This window comes from Ursus americanus, chromosome 25 (genome assembly GCF_024610735.1).
Source record: "Ursus americanus isolate L20-20 chromosome 25, mUrsAme1.1.p, whole genome shotgun sequence".
Taxonomy (NCBI): Eukaryota; Metazoa; Chordata; class Mammalia; order Carnivora; family Ursidae; genus Ursus; species Ursus americanus.
In genome coordinates this window covers 20,608,921-20,627,916 of record NC_142151.1, presented here as the reverse complement: position 1 = coordinate 20,627,916, position 18,996 = coordinate 20,608,921, and the positions used below count along the sequence as shown (strand labels likewise).

The following is an 18,996-nucleotide window of genomic DNA, read 5'->3' as shown; positions in this document are numbered from 1 at the left end:
CTCCCCCTGGGAGGGGCAGCATGGCAGTGTGCCACAGGAGTCAGCAGGGTTTGGAACATTGAAACAGGGTCACAGGCTGGGAGACAAGAGTGACTGACTGCTTTTCTCTGAGGGCGCACTAAGGAGTGGCGCCCTGATCTGTTGGCTCCTTCGGGGCTGGAGATTGGGAGGCAGCCATTTTCATTCTCATTCTCTAAAGCTGTGTAGGAAGCCTTAAGGGAACAAAAGCCACACAGAGCCATACAGAGCTACTTTATTGGGGCCCGGCCCCCTGGCAAGGGTGGTACAATCCAACCAGGGCAAAGATACCTGAGAATCAGCACCAACAAGCCCCTCCCCCAGATGGTCGACAGGAACTTCCAGCTGAGACCAAGATCACACAGAACTGCAGAACTTTATCTGCAAAACAGATAAAGAGTAAGTGAGGGGTTAAAGTTCCCTATCATTATTGTGTTACCATCAATTTCTTTATCTGGTTATGTTTACTTTGTGTATTTTTTCTTAGCATTTTTTTAAGTTTTTATTTATTTAAGTAATCTCTACACCCAGTGTGGGGCTCAGACTCAGGATCCCAAGACCAAGAGTCAGCCTACTGAGTCAGCCAGGTGCCCCTGCTTTATGTATTTAGATGTTCCTATGTTGGGTGCATAGATATTTACAATTGTTATATTCTCTTGTTGGATTGGTACCTTTATCATTATGTAATGTTCTTCTTTGACTCTTGATACAGTCTTTGTTTTGAAGTCTATTTTGTCTGATGTATGTACTGCTACTCCAGCTTTTCTTTACTTCCATTTGCATATGTTTTTCCATCCCTTCACTTTCAGTCTGTATGTGTCTTTAGGCCTGAAGTAAGTCTATTATAGGCAGCATATACATGCATCTTGTTTTTTTTAATTCATTCCACCATGCTATGTCTTTTGAGTGGAACATTTAGACCATTTACATTTAAAGTAATTATTGATAGCTACATATTTCTGCCATTTTGTTGACTGTTTTCTTGGTTGTTTTTGTAGTTCCTCTTTGTTCCTTCCCTTGCTCTCATTCTTTGTGATTGCTGACTTTCTGTAGTATTTTGTTTTACTTTATTTCTCTTTTGTTATTCTTTTTCATTTCTCTTTACTTTTTTGAGTATAGTTGACACACAATTATTAGTTTCAGATGTACAACATAATGATTCAGCAGCTCTATTTATACATTATGCACCGCCCATCACAAGTGTAGCTACCATCTGTCACCTTGAGACACTTACAATACCATCGACTATATTCCGCATACTGTACGTTTTCATTTTATTTTATTTATTTATTTTTTTTTACCTACATATAGTATAAAGCAGTCTATATTGAGTTGATGGTCATTTAAGTTTGAACACATTCTAAAGAAACTTCTTTTTCACTACTTCCTCCATGGTTTATATATATGTTGCCATGTTTTACATCTTTTTATTCATAATTTCTTTATGTCTAATTATAGCCTTTTCTTTTCCACTTAAGGAATTCCCTTTAGCACTTCTTGTAACACCAGCTTAGTAGTGATGAATTCCTTTAACTTTTGTTTGGGAACTCTCTATCTCTTCTTCAATTCCAAGTGATAATCTTGCTGGGTGTTCTTGATTGTGGGTTTTTTTGTTTGTTTTCCTTTCAGCACTTTGAATGTATCATGCCAGTCCCTTGGGTCCTGCAATGTTTCTGCTGAAGAAGTCAGCTGATAGCTTTGTGGAGTTTCTCTTGTACATAACTTTTTGCTTTTCTCTCACTGCTTTTACAATTATCTCTTTAGCCTTTGACATTTTAATTATGTGTTGTGGTGTTGAGCTTCTTGAGGTTTTCTTCTTAAGGGGCTCTATGTGCTTCATGAATCTGAATATCTATTTCCTTCCCTAGATTAGGGAAGTTTCCAGCTATAATTCTTCAAATAAATTTTCTACCACCTTCTCTCTCTCTCTCCTCTTTCTGGGACCCCTGTAATATGAACGCTTGTTCACTTGATGCTGTCCAACAGATCACTTAACCCATCCTCATTTTAAAAAATTGTTTATTTTTGGGGGGTGGCTGGCTGGCTCAGTTGATGGAGGATGAGACTCTTGGTCTCAGGGTTGTGAGTTCAAGCCCTATGTTGGGCATAGAGTTTCCTTAAGAAAAATAAATAAAAATTAAAAAAAAGAAGTTTTCTGTTCAGCTTGGGTGCTTTCCAGTACCCCATCTTCCAGATCATTCTTCTGCATCCGTTAATGTACTTGTGATTCCTTCTAGTGTTTTTTCTTTTCATTTGTATTCTTCAGCCCTGGTTCTTTATATTTTCCAGGTCTTTGTTGAAGTTCTGAGTTCTTCTACTCTTCTCTCCAGCCCAGTGCCCATCTTTCCAATCATTACTTTAAATTCTTCATCAGGCACATTGCTTATCTCTGTTTCATTTATTTCTTTTTCTGAGGTTTTGTCTTGTTCTTTGGGGCACATTCCTTTCTCTCCCCATTTTGATTGACTTTGTGTTTGTTTCTATGAATTAGGCATAACAGCTACTTTTTCTAAACTTGAAGGAATGATCTTGGTATGTGGTTGTCCCCTGTGTAAACTGTGTATACCTGGTGACTTTTACTGGCTGGTTGGAGCTGTGGCTGGCATGGGTGGGGATTGCAGGGTGCCCCCTGCTGGGGTTGCACTGGTGGAATGGTTGGAGATTGAGTGTGGCTGGGGGTGGGCTGGGAGTTGGTCCTGAGGCTTTTTGCAGAGGTTACCCTGGCAGGACAGCTGAAGGTAAATGTGTTCAAGCTGGGGGCTTTCCACACACAGGATGCTCTGGCAGGACAGCTAATGCTGAAGTGGGTGCCAGCTAGTGTGCTTCCTGGACTTTGTGCACAGTGGGCACCCTGCAGGACACCTGAAGCTGAAGTGGTTGTAAGCTATGGGTGGTCCCAGGGTTCTCTGTGCAGAGGACACCCTGGCAGAATGGCTGAAACTCAAGTGGGAGTAAGCTGGGGTGTTCTGGAGTATATGGAAGGTGCCCTGGTGTGGGCAGCCATAGCCAAGGTGGTTGCTGGCTGGAGGGTCCCTGGGTACTTTGTGCAGGGCGCCAACTGGGAAGGATAGTTATAGCTGAAACGGGCATGGACTGGGATTGCCCTAGGGTTCTCTGTACAGATGGTGCCGTGGTAGGACAGCTGAAGCAGGTGTAAGCCCAGGCGTCCTGGCAGGGTACCTGGAGCTGAAAAAAAGGCATCAACCAGGGGTGCCCTAGAAAGCCATCTGAAGCCAAAGCAGTGTAGGCTTGCAGTGTTCCAGGGTGCTTTGCGCCTGCCTCAGTGTGGCGAGACAGTTGGAGCTGTAGTGAGCACTGACCAGGGCTGTCGTGGTGTGCACCACCATGGGGCTGCCCTTGTGGGACAGCTGGGGCTGGTGTGGGTTGGGGGCCCAGGGCTCACTGAGGTGGTAGGCTGGTTAGGGTGCCTGGACCCTGCTCCCATCTATACTGTCAAGGTGGTGGGGGAATGTAAACTGTGGCACTCACTGGACCCTCCAACCCAGAGACAGTTGCAGCAGCTCCCCTGCCAGTTAGCAGGGTTCAAGAGCTATTTCCTTTATATTCTGGTTGTTCTTTTAAGCCGTGGTTTTTATTTTCTGTGGCCCAGCGTAGATGAATCTGCTCCTGGTACCTCATTATTATCCAACGCACTGCAGTTTGCCGCATCGAGGGTGGGGTCACCCTTTGTTACCACGTCTCAGTCTCTCAGTGTTCTTTAGGTGGTCTGTCTTGTTGTACAGAAGCTGGCCAGTCAGCTCTTCAGGAGGAAGTGCCTATAAATAGGTGTAGATTTGATGTGTGCCCATGGAGGGGAGTTCAGCATCTTCCTGTGTCACCATCATGGACTAGAACATTCCCTAGTTCATTGTTCTTTAAACTTTATAGGCTAATATATATAGCTAGGACTACATGGGGGCAATATTAGGCCCCAAAATGGATTAAGCAAGCTGTGAATAGCATTTTCTAGATTTAAAAGTAACTCAGAGTTTTAAAACAAGGTAAATAAAAGGAAAAGTGATACATGTATGCATCTATTTTATATTGCTATACTAAGGGCATGTTAAATTTTTAAGGAATGAAGGGAGAGGTTTACATTCCTCTGAACAGAAATACTATTTATATAAGAAAAGGCTAATCTCTAATACTTTATAGTCACTGATTGGGAAGAGAAATTTAATGCAAAAGAGAGATTATAGTCAATCATTTTTGAACCAGATAATGGTTAACCACTCATAAGACACTAATTTAGCAATATTTTGGTGCTGCATTTTAACTTTTTTTTTATTTTAAAGATTTTATTTATTTATTTGACAGAGAGACAGCCAGCGAGAGAGGGAACACAGGCAGGGGGAGTGGGAGAGGAAGAAGCAGGCTCCTAGCGGAGGAGCCTGATGTGGGGCTCGATCCCATAACGCCAGATCACGCCCTCAGCCAAAGGCAGACACTTAAGGACTGCGCCACCCCGGCGCCCCTGCATTTTAACTTTTTTCATCCTGTGTGTCTGTTGTGACTGAAGAGCTGGACTAACCAGTTCCCCCTCACAGAGTTCTGATGCCTTGGTGGGTGAAGAAGTCATTACAATTTTAACTTTGCAGCTAGAAAAACTTGTATATGAGTTTATTACACTACATTAGACTGACCACATTAACAAGTCTGATATATATATAAATCAGGGTGCTAGAATCAATAATTAGGAATATCTGACCAGAACATTCTTGTCTCTAAATCAGAGTACCAAGGAAACCATAGTTTTCAGAATATTGCTCAATGAGCACAAATCAGGTAAATATGAAGTATAGACTGATCTCATAAATCTTTCTCAGTCATGTCTGGCAAACACCCTGGTTCACAGAGCATACTTCAAGGCCTTCCGGTAACCAGCTTATTTCCTTTACATCACTGTAAATTCAACAATGTCTTACAGAGACTATAACTTAGTAATAGACTTGAGGAGTAGCCTGGTTTGGGTTCAGAACAAATTAAGTCAGTGTTCAGGGTGGCTCACGTTGATGACTCATTTTTTTAAAACATTTTATTTATTTATTTGACAGAGAGAGAGACAGCCAGCGAGAGAGGGAACACAAGCAGGGGGAGCGGGAGAGGAAGAAGCAGGCTCATAGCAGAGGAGCCTGATGTGGGCTCGATCCCGTAACACCGGGATCACGCCCTGAGCCGAAGGCAGATGCGTAACCGCTGTGCCACTCAGGCGCCCCGTTGATGACTCATTTTAAGCCAGTTTAACCACTTAGACTAGCCTGTCCTTAATTTCTAAATCCCAGTTGCCTTTCTCAATACAGCATGCGGAAGAATGTAACCGCACACTGCAGAGATCTTATCAAGATCCTGAAGAAGGCAAAGGACCTGAATGAAAAGCTTATTACTCCACTGAAACTGACAGAGTGGTGGGTGCTCCTCCCAAACTTCCTCATAGAGACCTGGTGAAAATGACTGCATGTTCTTCTAGAGCAGTATCTTAAGTATACATAAATCTATTTCTCGTCCTTTAGTGTTGTCTTTATAATTGTTTCTTATAATGGGAAAAAGTGTTTTTTCCCATTGTTTCATGTAAACTTTTAAATGCCATATAAAATTTACAAATAATTTATAGAAAGTATTTGTTCTGTCCAAGTTTCATATCAGTATATTAAAATTACTGCACTTATGGTTTTTTATAAATTTGTTTTTTCATAATTTCTCAAAACCTTTCTCATTGAGATTTCATATTTGAAAATAGACCTAAAGCTAATCTGAATAGTGATGCACATTTTATTACCACCCAAGTAAAGAAGCCCATGCAGAGCTGTTTCAGGGTAACTGGCTATTTCTACGTAGTGAAAAAACATATTAAAGCTTATGGGATGCTGTAACTAGTATTGTCCTGAGTCCAGTGGAACATACCTTTGTTTTCTGTAGAGATATTAAGGAATGGAATTTAAACTAATCTATCTTTTTTAAATATAGATGAGGGTTTCCAACCTTTCAGAAGAGGAAAAATCCATTTTAGTGTTGTCTAGTTTGCGATACACTCTGCCTTCACAATATGAGTTGTGGTCAACACTGGTTGAGAGGTCAGTCTGTGCAGCAGAGGTCGAGAACCAACGACTCTCACACACTACATTCTCTCGAGCCTGCAAAAGTGTGCCATGTACCACTGTGTCTCTGACAGCATATCCCTTCAAGATAGATAGGGTGCATATTTGAGTAGATACTTGAAGATAAAAAAACAGACCACTAGATACTTAACTAAAGAGCTGATCTAGAAGGACCAGTGGGATTATTACTTTGAAGAGAAAATGGAACCGCTGAGTTTTGACCAGAATGTTTGCTTTGTTTTTATTTGTAGATTGAATCATCTCAAACTTGGATTCTGAAAGAGCTGATAAAAAGAAGGAAGAAAAAAATTCAGGTAACTTCCGAACAGGCTTCAGCAATCTAAGAATAAACTGATAATGCATGAGATGGATGTTTCTGTATTTTCCAAGAAAACAGTTTATGCATGTATACACCATTATTTTGTAGTTAAAAGTTTAAGACACTTTTAAATATTTTATACATATGGAACTTATCTCTGAAGTACTGGACTTGAACATTTCAGATCATGATTTGTAAAAACTGACAATACGAAATGAGAAAAATGTAAACTACTTAAGTTCACAACTATCTTAAACTCTTATGCCTTGATATGTTTATTTTCAGTTGATAGCAAAATTACATGGAATATTTTACAAAGATTTATTACAGAAAGGGAGTGATTTTAGCTCCTAACAGCTGTAGAATCCAAATGTAAACAGAATAGGGTATCAATACAAATGATATTAGCAAGTAAGATATTGCTACATCTCTGTGTAAAACTATAAGCCTCTTGAAACCATAACCCTGACAGTTCACAATCAGAAGGACTCTAGTATACCAGACCAAGTTGCTGGCTAAGTAGATAACAACCTAGTTAAATCAGAAATGAGTAAAACTTAAATCCTTGCATTCACATAAGTGGTCAGTTTTGTGTTATAAAGATCAAATAATTTACATCTATTTTTTCAATATTATATTTTAATATTTTCCCACTAAAATCATTATCACTTCTGTATTCTTTATTACATCCGTTATTTGCCTTATTGTGACATTGCGTTATTTGGAACTTTATGTAGCTCTTGAAATACCTTTTTTAATCAAAATAATCTTCTAAATCAATATTTGGATCTAGCAGATCTTCTCCATATGATGAAAGATCTGTCTGATTTAAAATTAAGTTTTCAAATGTTTCTTCTAAGTCTGTTTCACCAATTAAGACAGCTCCCATCATTCGCCCATTCTGCATGACGACTTTGACGTATTCTTGTCCTTTAGTACATCTCAGCATTAATTCATGATCTGAACCTAAGCCCTGTGCGTTGTATTTTCCCAGCAATACAACCTAGCGGCAGGGATAAAAACATCATTCTGGTGAGTACCAAAAAGGAAACACTATATGTACTTACACTGTGTTGTTATGCTAGAAATCTATTCACAAAAATTGGGGAGTGTCCCAAAGAAAACATTTGAATGGCACTGCATTTATTGTATGGATCACACCACCACACAGTCTCTGAACATTAAAAATATCTAGTGAATTAACAAATATGTAGGATCTGGACTACATCAGCTTAGAGTTATGAAGAAAAAACTTAGAGTAACGTAAAGAGGAGTAAATAATATGCATGGCAAAGCCCCTGGTTCATTCTTGAGTACGATAGCCATTGGTTCCCCCCGCAAAGCAAGAATGAATCTCAAAATGTACCAACAGGGAATAAACCTAGAAGAGACTTTCCCCCCTTAACTAGAAAACAGTATAGCACAGAAAGGTAGGTAATGACTAGGAATTAAGACCAGCAATAATACCAGGTACTGATTTCCAAGAAATGAGAAAATGTGTCATTTTCTGTAAAATAATTATCTAATTTTCTCATTTGAGTATTTACATGGTTTGAGTTATAAAACTAACAAGCAGAAAAAGACACTAATTTGCTTATCTTACCTTATAGTTAAAAAATTTTGTTACATGTGCAAAAAGTTCAAAGCTGAAGTCCATGTCAATAGATTCTCCTAAGCTAGCGGCAGCCATGCACTTCGCTGCATACCATCCCATCTGTCTAGCCTGGGTCCACAGCCTCATCTGAAAGAAAGAAATGTCATGAGGTAAAAATTTTTCACTGTTCTTACTTTAACAGTGCCTTACAAAAGTCCTTGAAGGGGTTCAACGTTGACACTCCTTGAGATTGGCGCGAGCTAGAGGACTAGTTGGACCGTCTTTGCCATAGAAGCCATCACCAATCTATACTAACCAAACTTGATTTGCTATTTGATAATTCTATCCAAATTACTGCCTTTGAAATTAAAGGATGATACCAAATCTGTATGTTTCAATAAACTATTACAACTAACTAAAACATTTCAGGGTATACCAGGTAAGAATACTACTAATTAGCCAGTCTCATTATCAGCATAAGTAGAGATGACAAATTATCACTGAAAATTGCATTTCTTTTCCTAATCTTTAGATTTTGGTGCTAGTTAAGGCCTCCCATGCAGTTAAATCGATGTACTAATTGGGTGTCCAGCCTCGGGAAATCTTACCAGATTTCAGCGACTGATGATGGGAATTTTAAGTTCTTCCCTTACATTATTAATTTCTCCTTTATTGTATGTTTATTTCTACAGAGTTTTATGAATCCCTGATAGAACACTGGCTGTGAAAGTCAAGAGATTTAAATAGCAACTCTTCTACATCTTTAACTTTTCATTTTTATTTATTAACAGCCTTAATTTCTTCACCTGAAACATAAATGTACACCACCTATTCCGTGGCTACTGAGAAAATTAAGTAAGCTAATCTACACCCCTGTGTGTAACTAATGTCCTTTTGTGTGCAAAAATACCACTACAATCATTTCTGGCAGAATGGATAGATTTTTTAATTCAGTCTCCTGTGTATAAACAAGATCAGTTTGATGAAGTGAAAGGGAATCTGTGGGAAGGAAGCAGAGCAAACCGAGCACAACACTAGAGAACGGCTAATGGAGGCGGCCTGCAGTGTTAACACTGCTGGACCGTTGTTAAACTTAATGTCTACCGGCCTCAGAGTCCCTCCAGTTTGGGTCCTGGATCATGTAAAACTAATTAATTACTGTACTTATTTATTGCTTCTACAAATTAAGAGACAAGGTCTATTAGATTCACTCAGAATAAGAGCCATCTGTTTTGTTTTGGGTTTTTTTTTTTTTTTTTAGATATTGCCTATAGCAGAGTATGACACATAAGATCTAATTTATCCTAGAGGGTTTAAAGTCTTAAAAAAAAAAAAAAATCCCACGAACACCAGTGCCTGAGAGTTGAGGACAGATATGCCACAGTAATGACAGAATGTAGAAAAAACTGAAAACAAGCTAGCACTTTAGAATAGACCAAAAGCACTCTTCCTATGACTGTTATCTCTGTTCATAAAAACACCTAGTATTGAAGGTGCCCCTTAGAATATATCTAGCTCTTCTGCTACTTCACACTCCACAGTTAATCTGAAGGAGTAAAATGTCTCCCTGTGGAGCTGGTCTTTCACCGACCGTTGCCTGGTTCTTCTGTCTGTAACGTCTACCTGTGTCTCTACTTCTCCTAAGACCACCTCGCCTACGGCCCCGGTCTGAGTATCTTCCTCAAGGATTTCTGCTCCACCGTGAGGAGGCAGCAGCACCTGAGGGCAGGAGGACGTGGACGTCCAGCTGGACGGAGCTGTTTGGCTGAGGAAGGCTGTTCACTACAGGAAATTTTTTCAGTCATAATTCCCACATTCATCATTCAGGGGTCATCATTCATCTGTACAGTTTATACCTCAGACTTATTTATTCATCCAAAGCTGCACCATCCAGTCCGGTAGCCACTGGACCCATGGAGCTATTTAAACTTAAATGTAAATAAAATTAAAATTCAGTTCCTCAGTCACATTCAGCACATTTTAAGGGCTCGATACAGACACTTAGCTGGTTACTGCCTGACTGTACACTGCAGACGTATAGAATGTTTCTGTCGTCACAAAGTCCCACTGGACAGCTGGTAAGTATTTGAAGATGAAAAAGTCATAGCCCATAATTCTTTTTGAATTACAAGACATCCCAGTGTGTTCTATCACTATAGGATAACTTAGCAGAGGTAAACATTCTTTTTTTTTTAAATATCATTAAAAACTCTAGGATAGCTTCCTACTTAAGTGGGAAAACCAGAAATTTGGATTTGCTGGTAGCGACTCCGTACCATCAGGGAATCTGAGAAATCTCATACAAAGGTGTGATGGTGGGTGCAGCTCACCTGCTGCCAGACCGGGCTGGGCCGCCAGGACGCGGTGCAGACGTCACCCGCGGCGTAGACATCAGGGAGAGACGTGTGCATGTGAGCGTCCACCTTCAGGCCGCCGTCTTCTCCTAGAGCAAACTAAACAGGGTTCCTGATAAGCATATGTGGGAAGAAAAATGAAAGATGCTTTTGTTCTAAAGTAAAAGAACAAGTCACATTTTTACACCTCGGTATACTGATCTTTAGTGAGAGTAAAAAACAGCTGCAAAGTTTAGACAATTCAGCTGAATTTCCAGGGAATCAGAATCCTACTAGGACAGACCAACTAAAAAATTCTTAAGACTTTCAACATGAAGAACACTCAGTAATCATATGACTACCCCACTCATAACTGCAATATTCCTCAGTTTTGCAAGCTTCAAATGCTAAAAGGCATTTGAAACAAGACGGTTTCTTTAAAAGACTCATATGTAAGATTTCATAGGTGTCCGTCTCATCAACGTTTAGACAAATGAGTTGTTCATTATGTCCCATTTATGGGGACACTGTTAAGGACTTTAGGCAATACAAAATACTGCAAATCAAACATGACTGTAAACTAAACTGTTTTCAGCTTCCTTACAGTTTTACACTAAAACAACAGTTATTTATGCTTGAGAATTAGAAATCTCACACTACTTTAAAAATATTCAGAGTAGGACAAAAAATTTCACCTTACATTGTTGCCACAGAGGAAAGGTTCTGTATTTGGTGTAACTCCTGTAGCACTGACAATGAAATCACAGCCGTATATCTTTTCATTAGTCAATTCCACATATACAGGCCATACCTCTTTAAAACAAACAAACAAAAAACCACCTTCATTCTCAAATGTAATCATCACCAGCTGTCATTAGCATTATGTGAATATAATGCCTAGAACAAAGAGTGAAAGAAAAAGGCAGGAGAGGACTTTAAAACATACCCCTTAATTTTATAAGGCACATTTGCTTAAACGATTACAATGCAATCAGTACTGTCTCCTTGTTTTGGGTATACTTACAAAATTATGGCATTCTAAACATTTTTCGTTCAAATTTAGACAAAGAACTTGTAACAAAATGACTTTAAACTGATTACTTTATAAATTATTTCTTTAAAACTATTAAGCTATTATATATACTCCACTAAGAGTTTAGTCCAAATAGATTACTCACTTTTCAATGTTTTCCCTTACTACTCACATATTCAAACTCTTAACACTACGTTTTCCCATGGAAAAATTCAAAGAATTGAAAAACAGTGGAGTATCTCATATGCTAGTTTGGCTGAGTGTTATTTAAGATGGTGGTAGTTTTCACAGAGTGTGAAATAGGGATTAGATCCGTTTCTTAATTCCAAATTTAGATTTTCAATCTGTTTAATTTTGGGGCAGTCGCTTCACCTCTGAGAATATGAAAGTTTTTTAGTTGATATTTGTTTTGATCTGCAAGATATTCTGACTAAGAGTTGTGGTGGCCAGAGCACGATGAGACTGATGTAAAGCTGCATACAAATTATTAGGGAACGTGAAGACTAATGAAAATGAAATGACTTACATTGTAATCATTTCATTTTTACTTTTTATGTTTAAATTTCATATGGAAATTAAGTTTTTTAATATAGTAAGATTAAGGTTTCATCATTTTAAATTACTGGTTACTGTATTTTTTATTTTATTACTTACCTTTATCAGTTGTGACTGACTGATCAGAATGGTCTCTGGGAAAAGGCAAGGACTTTTTCTTAGAAATTCTAAATTCTTCCTGAAGGAAGATTTTCTTTACTTCACAGACAGTTTCAATGTGAATCTTACGAGAAAACTAAAAGAAATACTGGTCACCATAACAAGTCCCAAAAAATGACTTAGGCTGCTGATGATTAAAAAAAAATATAATACACTTGTAGAAACATATAGAAGAAATACTTCTTACAGTATAAATGGAAACACACTGGATGCCCCAAAATAAGTCTCTCAATTTCTGTGCGTGAAGGGAGTGAGCAGAAATCCATTCAGAACTTAACAGCTAGCTGCACTGGCAGGGTGTGCTTTTAAGTATTAGCCTCAGTGATAATTACAAATAGAGTTGTTAAAAAATTACAACTGCTAGAGACTGTAAAAGCCTCTTGAGGGCAGGTCCATGCCAACTAACTTATATCCAGAACCTTAGGAAAGTGTCAAGTACAAAGGAGAAAATGTTTACTGAACCAAACTGCTGAAGTTCTCAGGTTAAAAATACTATTAATCTTTGGATCTGAAGATGCAGGAAGAAATGATTTTGTATAATTTCTATCACAAAAATTAGATATGCCATGAAGCCAGCTCCCCTCCAAACTACCCAAGGCTGAAAAGAAATCATACACAGTAATAAGGACTCCATGTACGCTTCTTACAGTATTTATCACAGCCTTTTAACTATTTAAACACAAATATCTAATAAACGAGCAAAAGCAAGTCATTTGCTTATCCAGTTAGGGTGTTAAATATGTATTTTATTTAGAATTTATCTAATAATCTTTAAAATATTATAAGGCATGTGAAGTGACTTTTGAGAAAAGATTAATTTAAAATAGGACAGTTATATTCACTGTAGTCCAGTTCTGGAAATCTGTCTGCCTGGGGAACTAAAAAGAAGGCCGTGAGTCAGTTTTAGATGAAGGAAATACTCATTTATCTGTGGTAAGGAATCAGGCCAAGTGCCTTTGGTCCTGTCTGTCCTAGCACTTTAGATTTTAACTGACCTACCAGTTGTTTGACTTACTTGTGACCAGTCTTTAACAAATGGTTTAAGAATTTAAAATTGCATCTTAGATTTAATTAGTATATGAACACATACCTCTTTTGCACCTTTAAGATTCAAGCCTTCATGCCAATCAGGTCCCAAGGCACTGCCCATATTACCAGCACCAGCTTTGGTTTGTGTTTCCTTTTTCCTTCCTGAAGAGATAAACTCAAAATTCAAATGATCTAAAAACTGCCAGGCAGAGAACTATGCTTTGTGTTCTCAAGCTTTTAGGAATGTTATAATTCTCATACGTACATAAGTACAGCATGATTTAACTAAGTTATCTGTATGGGTTATTTTATTATTTTAATATTTTGTGAAATAGAGCTATAAAATGGATAATCTTTTAATCAAGTGTTGAGTATAAACACAGCATCCCCAAAGGTATGTTAATATGAGGGGTAAGATCTATCTGATAAAAGGTTTATATCCAAAATATATAAAGAACTCCTACAACTTGGTAACAAAGATACAACCAAAATAAAAAATGGGCAGAGGACTTGAACAGACATGTTTCCAAAGACATACAGCTGGCTAACAGGGACAGGAAAAGATGCTGAACATCACTAATCATCAGAGAAGTGCAAATCAAAACCACAATGAGGTATCACCTTACACTTGCAGAATGGCTAGAATCAAAAAGACAAGAAATAACAAGTCTTGGCAAAGATGTGGAGAAACAAGATCCCTCATGTACCACTGGTGGGAATGCAAATTGGTACAACCACTGTAAAAAAAACAGTATGGAACTTCCTCAAAAAATTAAAAATAGAATTACCAAAAACAAAAAAGCCATATGATCCAGTGATTCCACTACTGGCTATTTACCCAAAGAAAACAAAAACACTAATTTGAAAAGATAAATGTACCCCTATGTTAACTATGGCATTATTTACAACAAGCAAGATACAGAAGCAATCCCAAATGTCCATCAACTGATGAATGGATAAAGAAGATGTGGGGTAGGGTAAACATGCAATGGAAGATTACTAAGTCATAAAAAAGAATGAGATCTTGCCTTGTGCAACAACCCGGCTGGACCTAGAGGGTATAATCCTAAGCGAAATAAGTCAGACAAAGACAAATGCCATATGATTTCACTCTTATATGGAATTTAAGAAACAAAATAGAGACAAACCAAAAACCAGACTCTTAAATACAGAGAACTTGTGGTTGCCAGAGGGGAGATGTATGGGGGTATGGGTGAAATAAAGGGGATTAAGAGTACACTTATCATGAGGAGCACTGAGTAATGTACAGAATTGTCGAATCATTTTACTGTACACCTGAAACTAATATAACACTGTATGTTAACTATACTTCAGTAAAACTGTTTTAAATAAACACATGCAAGTTAAACTAGGAAAAATATTTTAAAACAACAAAATACATAAAACAAAGCAGAAACAGACTCAGATATAGAGAACTGGTGGTTGCCACAGGGGAGGCACTGGTGCACAGGAAAAACAGGTGAACGGTAGTAAGTAGTACGAACTTCCAGTTATAATAAGTCACGGGGCTGTAAAGTACAGCACAGGAAATATAGTCAATGGTACTATAAGTTTGCACAGTGACAGGGTAACTAAACCTACGAGATGACCACATCACAATGTATAAAAATACTGAATCACTACTGTTGTACACCTGAAACTAATATATTGTAGTCCGTTATAATTCAATAAAAAAAATTAGTCATCGGTTTTTAAACACTGTCAATTTTTAGCACCCTCAAAACTTATAGAATTCTTTTTGAACTGTATAAGCCAAAAGTTAGAAAAAAATTCTTAAAAAACTAGGTTTTTTTCTTTTTTCCTAAAGATTTTATTTGCTAGAGAGAGCGTGAGAGAGAGCACGCGTGCACACAAGCTGGGGGGAGGGACAGTGGAAGAAGGAGAGGCAAGCTCCCCGCTGAGCGGGAAGCCCCATGCCAGGTTCCATCCTAGGACCCTGAGATCATGACCTGAGCTGAAGGCAGGAGCTTAACTGACTGAGCCACCTAGGCACCCCTGTATTTCTTTTTAAATTCATTGCAATTTTTGTAAAATTACCTTAGATCCTATCCAGTTGTACCATCTGTTTGCAAAGAGGGAGATGGGCTGGTTCATTTAATTCACTTTAAATTTCCAGTTTTAATTATACATGTTTGGCATTTAAAAAAATCCTGGAAAATCTAAGTCATGTAAGATACAGAAATAAATATTATCTATATTTCTATCTCCCAACTATAATATTTTGCTCAATGTTCTTATAGCCTTTTTCTGTATGGCTAAAAAGCTAAAAAGTTTCATCCGTGAATGAACAAGATGCTGTATTTACCTTCAGTTGTATATTTAGTTCTTTTATGTGCAATTCTAGCCTCTGGTTTTTCAGCAATGAGCTTTGAAGTCAAGAATTCAGCTGCTCCTGCATCAAAGAAAGTATTCCCAATAGCTTTATCTTTAATGGCCCAAATGACTTCACAGCCTTCAATTTCATACCTAAAAGGAATATTAAAGTTACTCGGAGCAATTCTGAAAATCTGAGAAGAAATCTCTGTATTTGCAAATAACAATTACCTCTGAGGGCAAAAGTAAAGAAAATATTTTAAGACAAACTGAGCAAAAATGATTATACAGAGGAATGTAATACTCTTTCAGGATAAAAAGAGTTAAAGCAGAGTAAGTAGTAAAAGAAGTTTAACGAGTTTATTGAAAGAACATAAAAATGACAAACGTATGTAACTGAGTATCAGGTAAAATTTCATTACAGTGAGCATTTCTCTAAGTGTTCAGTCTCCCCAACATAATTATTGTATGGATGTTCCCCAGAGTTCCATGAGTGGGCAGTGCTTTGTTGACACAGTTACAGTGTAATCAATGATGGATGGATGGTACACAGTTAAAATACTGAGAATACCTCACTTTTCTGGTAACCAGTATTTTGTGTACTCAAAGCACAACATTATGGAAGGAGATAGAAAAAGGAGAGAATTAGAGTTATTAACTAAAATTTTAACTCTCCTGCAATCCTCTCCCTTTGCCTCAGAAGTTTCCACACCATCTAGCCAAAGAATGATCCGGTTCACAGAAAAATCAAGGAAGAAAGGAATGGCCATCGTGTATACAGGCCATTACCACTCATGAGATGGCCAGAGCTCCTGCACACTGTTTTCTCTCTAGGTTTGGTTACCAAGAATGTGGTTTACTTAGTATTCATTTCACCAAGTCCCTGAAGTCCCTTAGATTTTTCTGCTATTAATACTTGTTTTAGGTACAACTGATGAACTGGGACAATCCTAGACAAACAGGATATGCGGTCATCCTAATTATACCAGGATTTTATTTGAACATGTAGTGGTACTAAGAATACCGTGTGTTAAGAACTTTTAATGCTGCCTCATGGTCTAAGTATCACCATCTTTATGTCACAGATGGTATAACGTAACATGTGGACTTTTCAAGCTAATCAATAAGCACATGATACAGAAAAGAAGGTTTAGTACATCTGACTTCAGGTCACCCGACGTTCATGCTTTCTGCCAATATGGTAAAGGATCCCCCTGCCCTATCTAATGAGCCTTTATTTTTCTTGCTCCCCTATGGCAGAAACAAATATTTATAGTTACTAAATTTCACATTCTTTGGAGAATATTTTATTTTATGCTCCTCAAGTCATACAGGATTGCTGATGAGCAGAACATCAATATGCAAACATTCAGTAATAAATTTCATATCTTAATTTACATATAGGCACATCATTATTATGAAATACTTTCTTTAGTTTTTATAAATTAGAAATTCCTCTACCATTTTTTAAAAATTTTAGAGTAATATAACAGTATAATGCATATCGGTATAGCTTAAAATACTGATGGTTGACTAGTAGGCCACAGTAGCAAGTAACCATGAGCAACTCCTGTACGTGCCCTACCTCACAGGATACCCTGTACTCCCCTGAGCCTATGAACTGTGCCCTCAGCAAGACGTGTCACCACAGAGGTATCCTCACATGTAGCAGAAAGACTTTCACTTTTAAAACCACTCTTAAAAAAAAACAACCAATGAAGTATGGTTTTATGAGATTTAAAAAAAAAAAAAAAGCCTTTTGGAAAGAAAAGATTAAACTACACTAGTAAAGAAGAAGACTACCCTGACGGAAATGAGCATTTGCCTCAGGGGGACATGAGGGCTGCTGACGAGCAGAAAGGGTTTGTGTGAGTCATTTCTCAGCACGAGATGACAAACACCTGATCATCAGTGGACCTATGCTGGAACAACAGCATTATATGCGGCCTTTCTTTAGGAGTTGTATCAAATGATATATTCGATCGCCAACCTAAAGAAAATGATTAAATGGATCAAATGATTAACAGGATTAAATGTTGTAAGACTTTGAATATTTCCGAATGTAGGAAAATTTTCCAATGTAAAGAATAATAGTATTAAGTTACAATTTTGGTGATCTCTAATGGAGAAAATTTGTCATGTGCCCCCTCCCTCCACTTGGCCATGTTTGGTTCTGACTCTCTAGTTTTTTGTTTGTTTGTTTCTCTGCAGTTCCCCATAGTGCCACAAACTTCATAATTACAAGAATGATTGCCACCCCTAGTACTCAGGCAACTGAGGAACTCTTATAAGCTTCCACCAGGATTTACCACCCTGTAAAAAAAAGGAGCAAAAACCTAGTCCAAGAGTTAGAACGGACCAGGCTTTGGCAAACTCATCATTTTGATACAAATTTGTCCTCTTTAGTTAGACTCAACTTTCTGGTTTGAAAATGTCCAGACTATTCCATGTCAGCCATCCATTGGAAGAGAAAAATCACAAAGAAAATCAATGCTCTATAGACCATAGCAGGATATTGATTCCTCAGTGTTCTTTGAACTTGAAATATCATCTTAAGATATTAAGATTTCGTATTAATTTAAGTGTTCAACATTTTCCAACTTCCAAAAAACCAAGAGCTGGGAGTACCACAGATCTTCAAATAGGGAGTCACGGGCCAGACAGGTAACCATATAAATGAGCGAAACAGAATGGATATAAACAAAAAGGGGTGGGGGCTGTGACCAGGAAACTCAAAGTGTGCACAAATTGTTTTTCAATGACCCCTCTATGGATCACATCTCTCCAGTCACCTGTGTGTGGCCTCTTGAGACAGAAAATATTCCCTAAGCTCATGTTTTGCAATGACATTACTGCAACTATGAACTCCATGAAAGCTAAAAATATAAAGTGGATATTTTCGTTGAAAATATAGGAAAAACAATTACATTTATCTTTGAATTTCAGAATACCAAGGTGTTTCTAGTCAGCCAATAATCACATGAATCACAGAGCAGTGTTTAAATAGTATTTAAAAATATATACTTACACCAGTTCAAGTGCAATGCCGCCATTCCCTATGATCACTATTCTCTTAGCTTTAGTAAGCTGTTTCTGAAATTCCTGTATTAAAAAGAAAATGAGATAGTGGTCTGTAAATAGTGGGCAAAACTTGAAGCAAGAGGCTTCACTGATAATATTCTTAAAATGTAGGAATTTTATCTGATTTACACAGGAACAAAATAAATCTCACTTGCCCACTCTGCCAGGACGCACCCTCCCAATATCACAAATGCTGTTTTCGTAAGTGGCCTTCACAGCAGTGCCTCTGCTGATTCTCCTTGCCTTTTAGGACATTGCATTGAGAGTAGTTGAGAATTCCAGCAAGCGGCACAGCCTCTAGTTCATCACGTTCCTAACTCCTTCATCAAATCAGTTTACTAACAGGACATTGATCTGTCTCCTACATACAGGGTTATTCCTTCTCACCTAGTCCCTTGACACTTTCCCTGGAGTCAGTCAACACTCGAAACTTGCACGAATGAGCA

General features: G+C 38.0%; 1 protein-coding gene across 4 annotated transcripts in view; it reads right to left on the bottom strand.

Annotated features, from left to right (window-relative positions):
• Positions 1-238: 238 nt before the first annotated feature.
• Positions 239-18,996, bottom strand: part of PYROXD1 (pyridine nucleotide-disulphide oxidoreductase domain 1) — a 34,436-nt gene continuing 15,678 nt past the window's right edge. For 2 of the 4 annotated variants that reach the window (XM_045781393.2, XM_045781394.2), the window contains exons 5-12: positions 18,498-18,571; positions 15,462-15,622; positions 13,197-13,297; positions 12,047-12,182; positions 11,060-11,172; positions 10,357-10,479; positions 8,036-8,173; positions 406-7,435 (exon numbers count right to left, since the gene is read on the bottom strand). In XM_045781393.2, the coding sequence (XP_045637349.1) occupies positions 7,187-7,435; positions 8,036-8,173; positions 10,357-10,479; positions 11,060-11,172; positions 12,047-12,182; positions 13,197-13,297; positions 15,462-15,622; positions 18,498-18,571 (1,095 nt within the window). In that variant the 3' untranslated portion in view covers positions 406-7,186. The other 2 variants (XM_045781395.2, XM_087855680.1) reach the window with 2 other exon arrangements.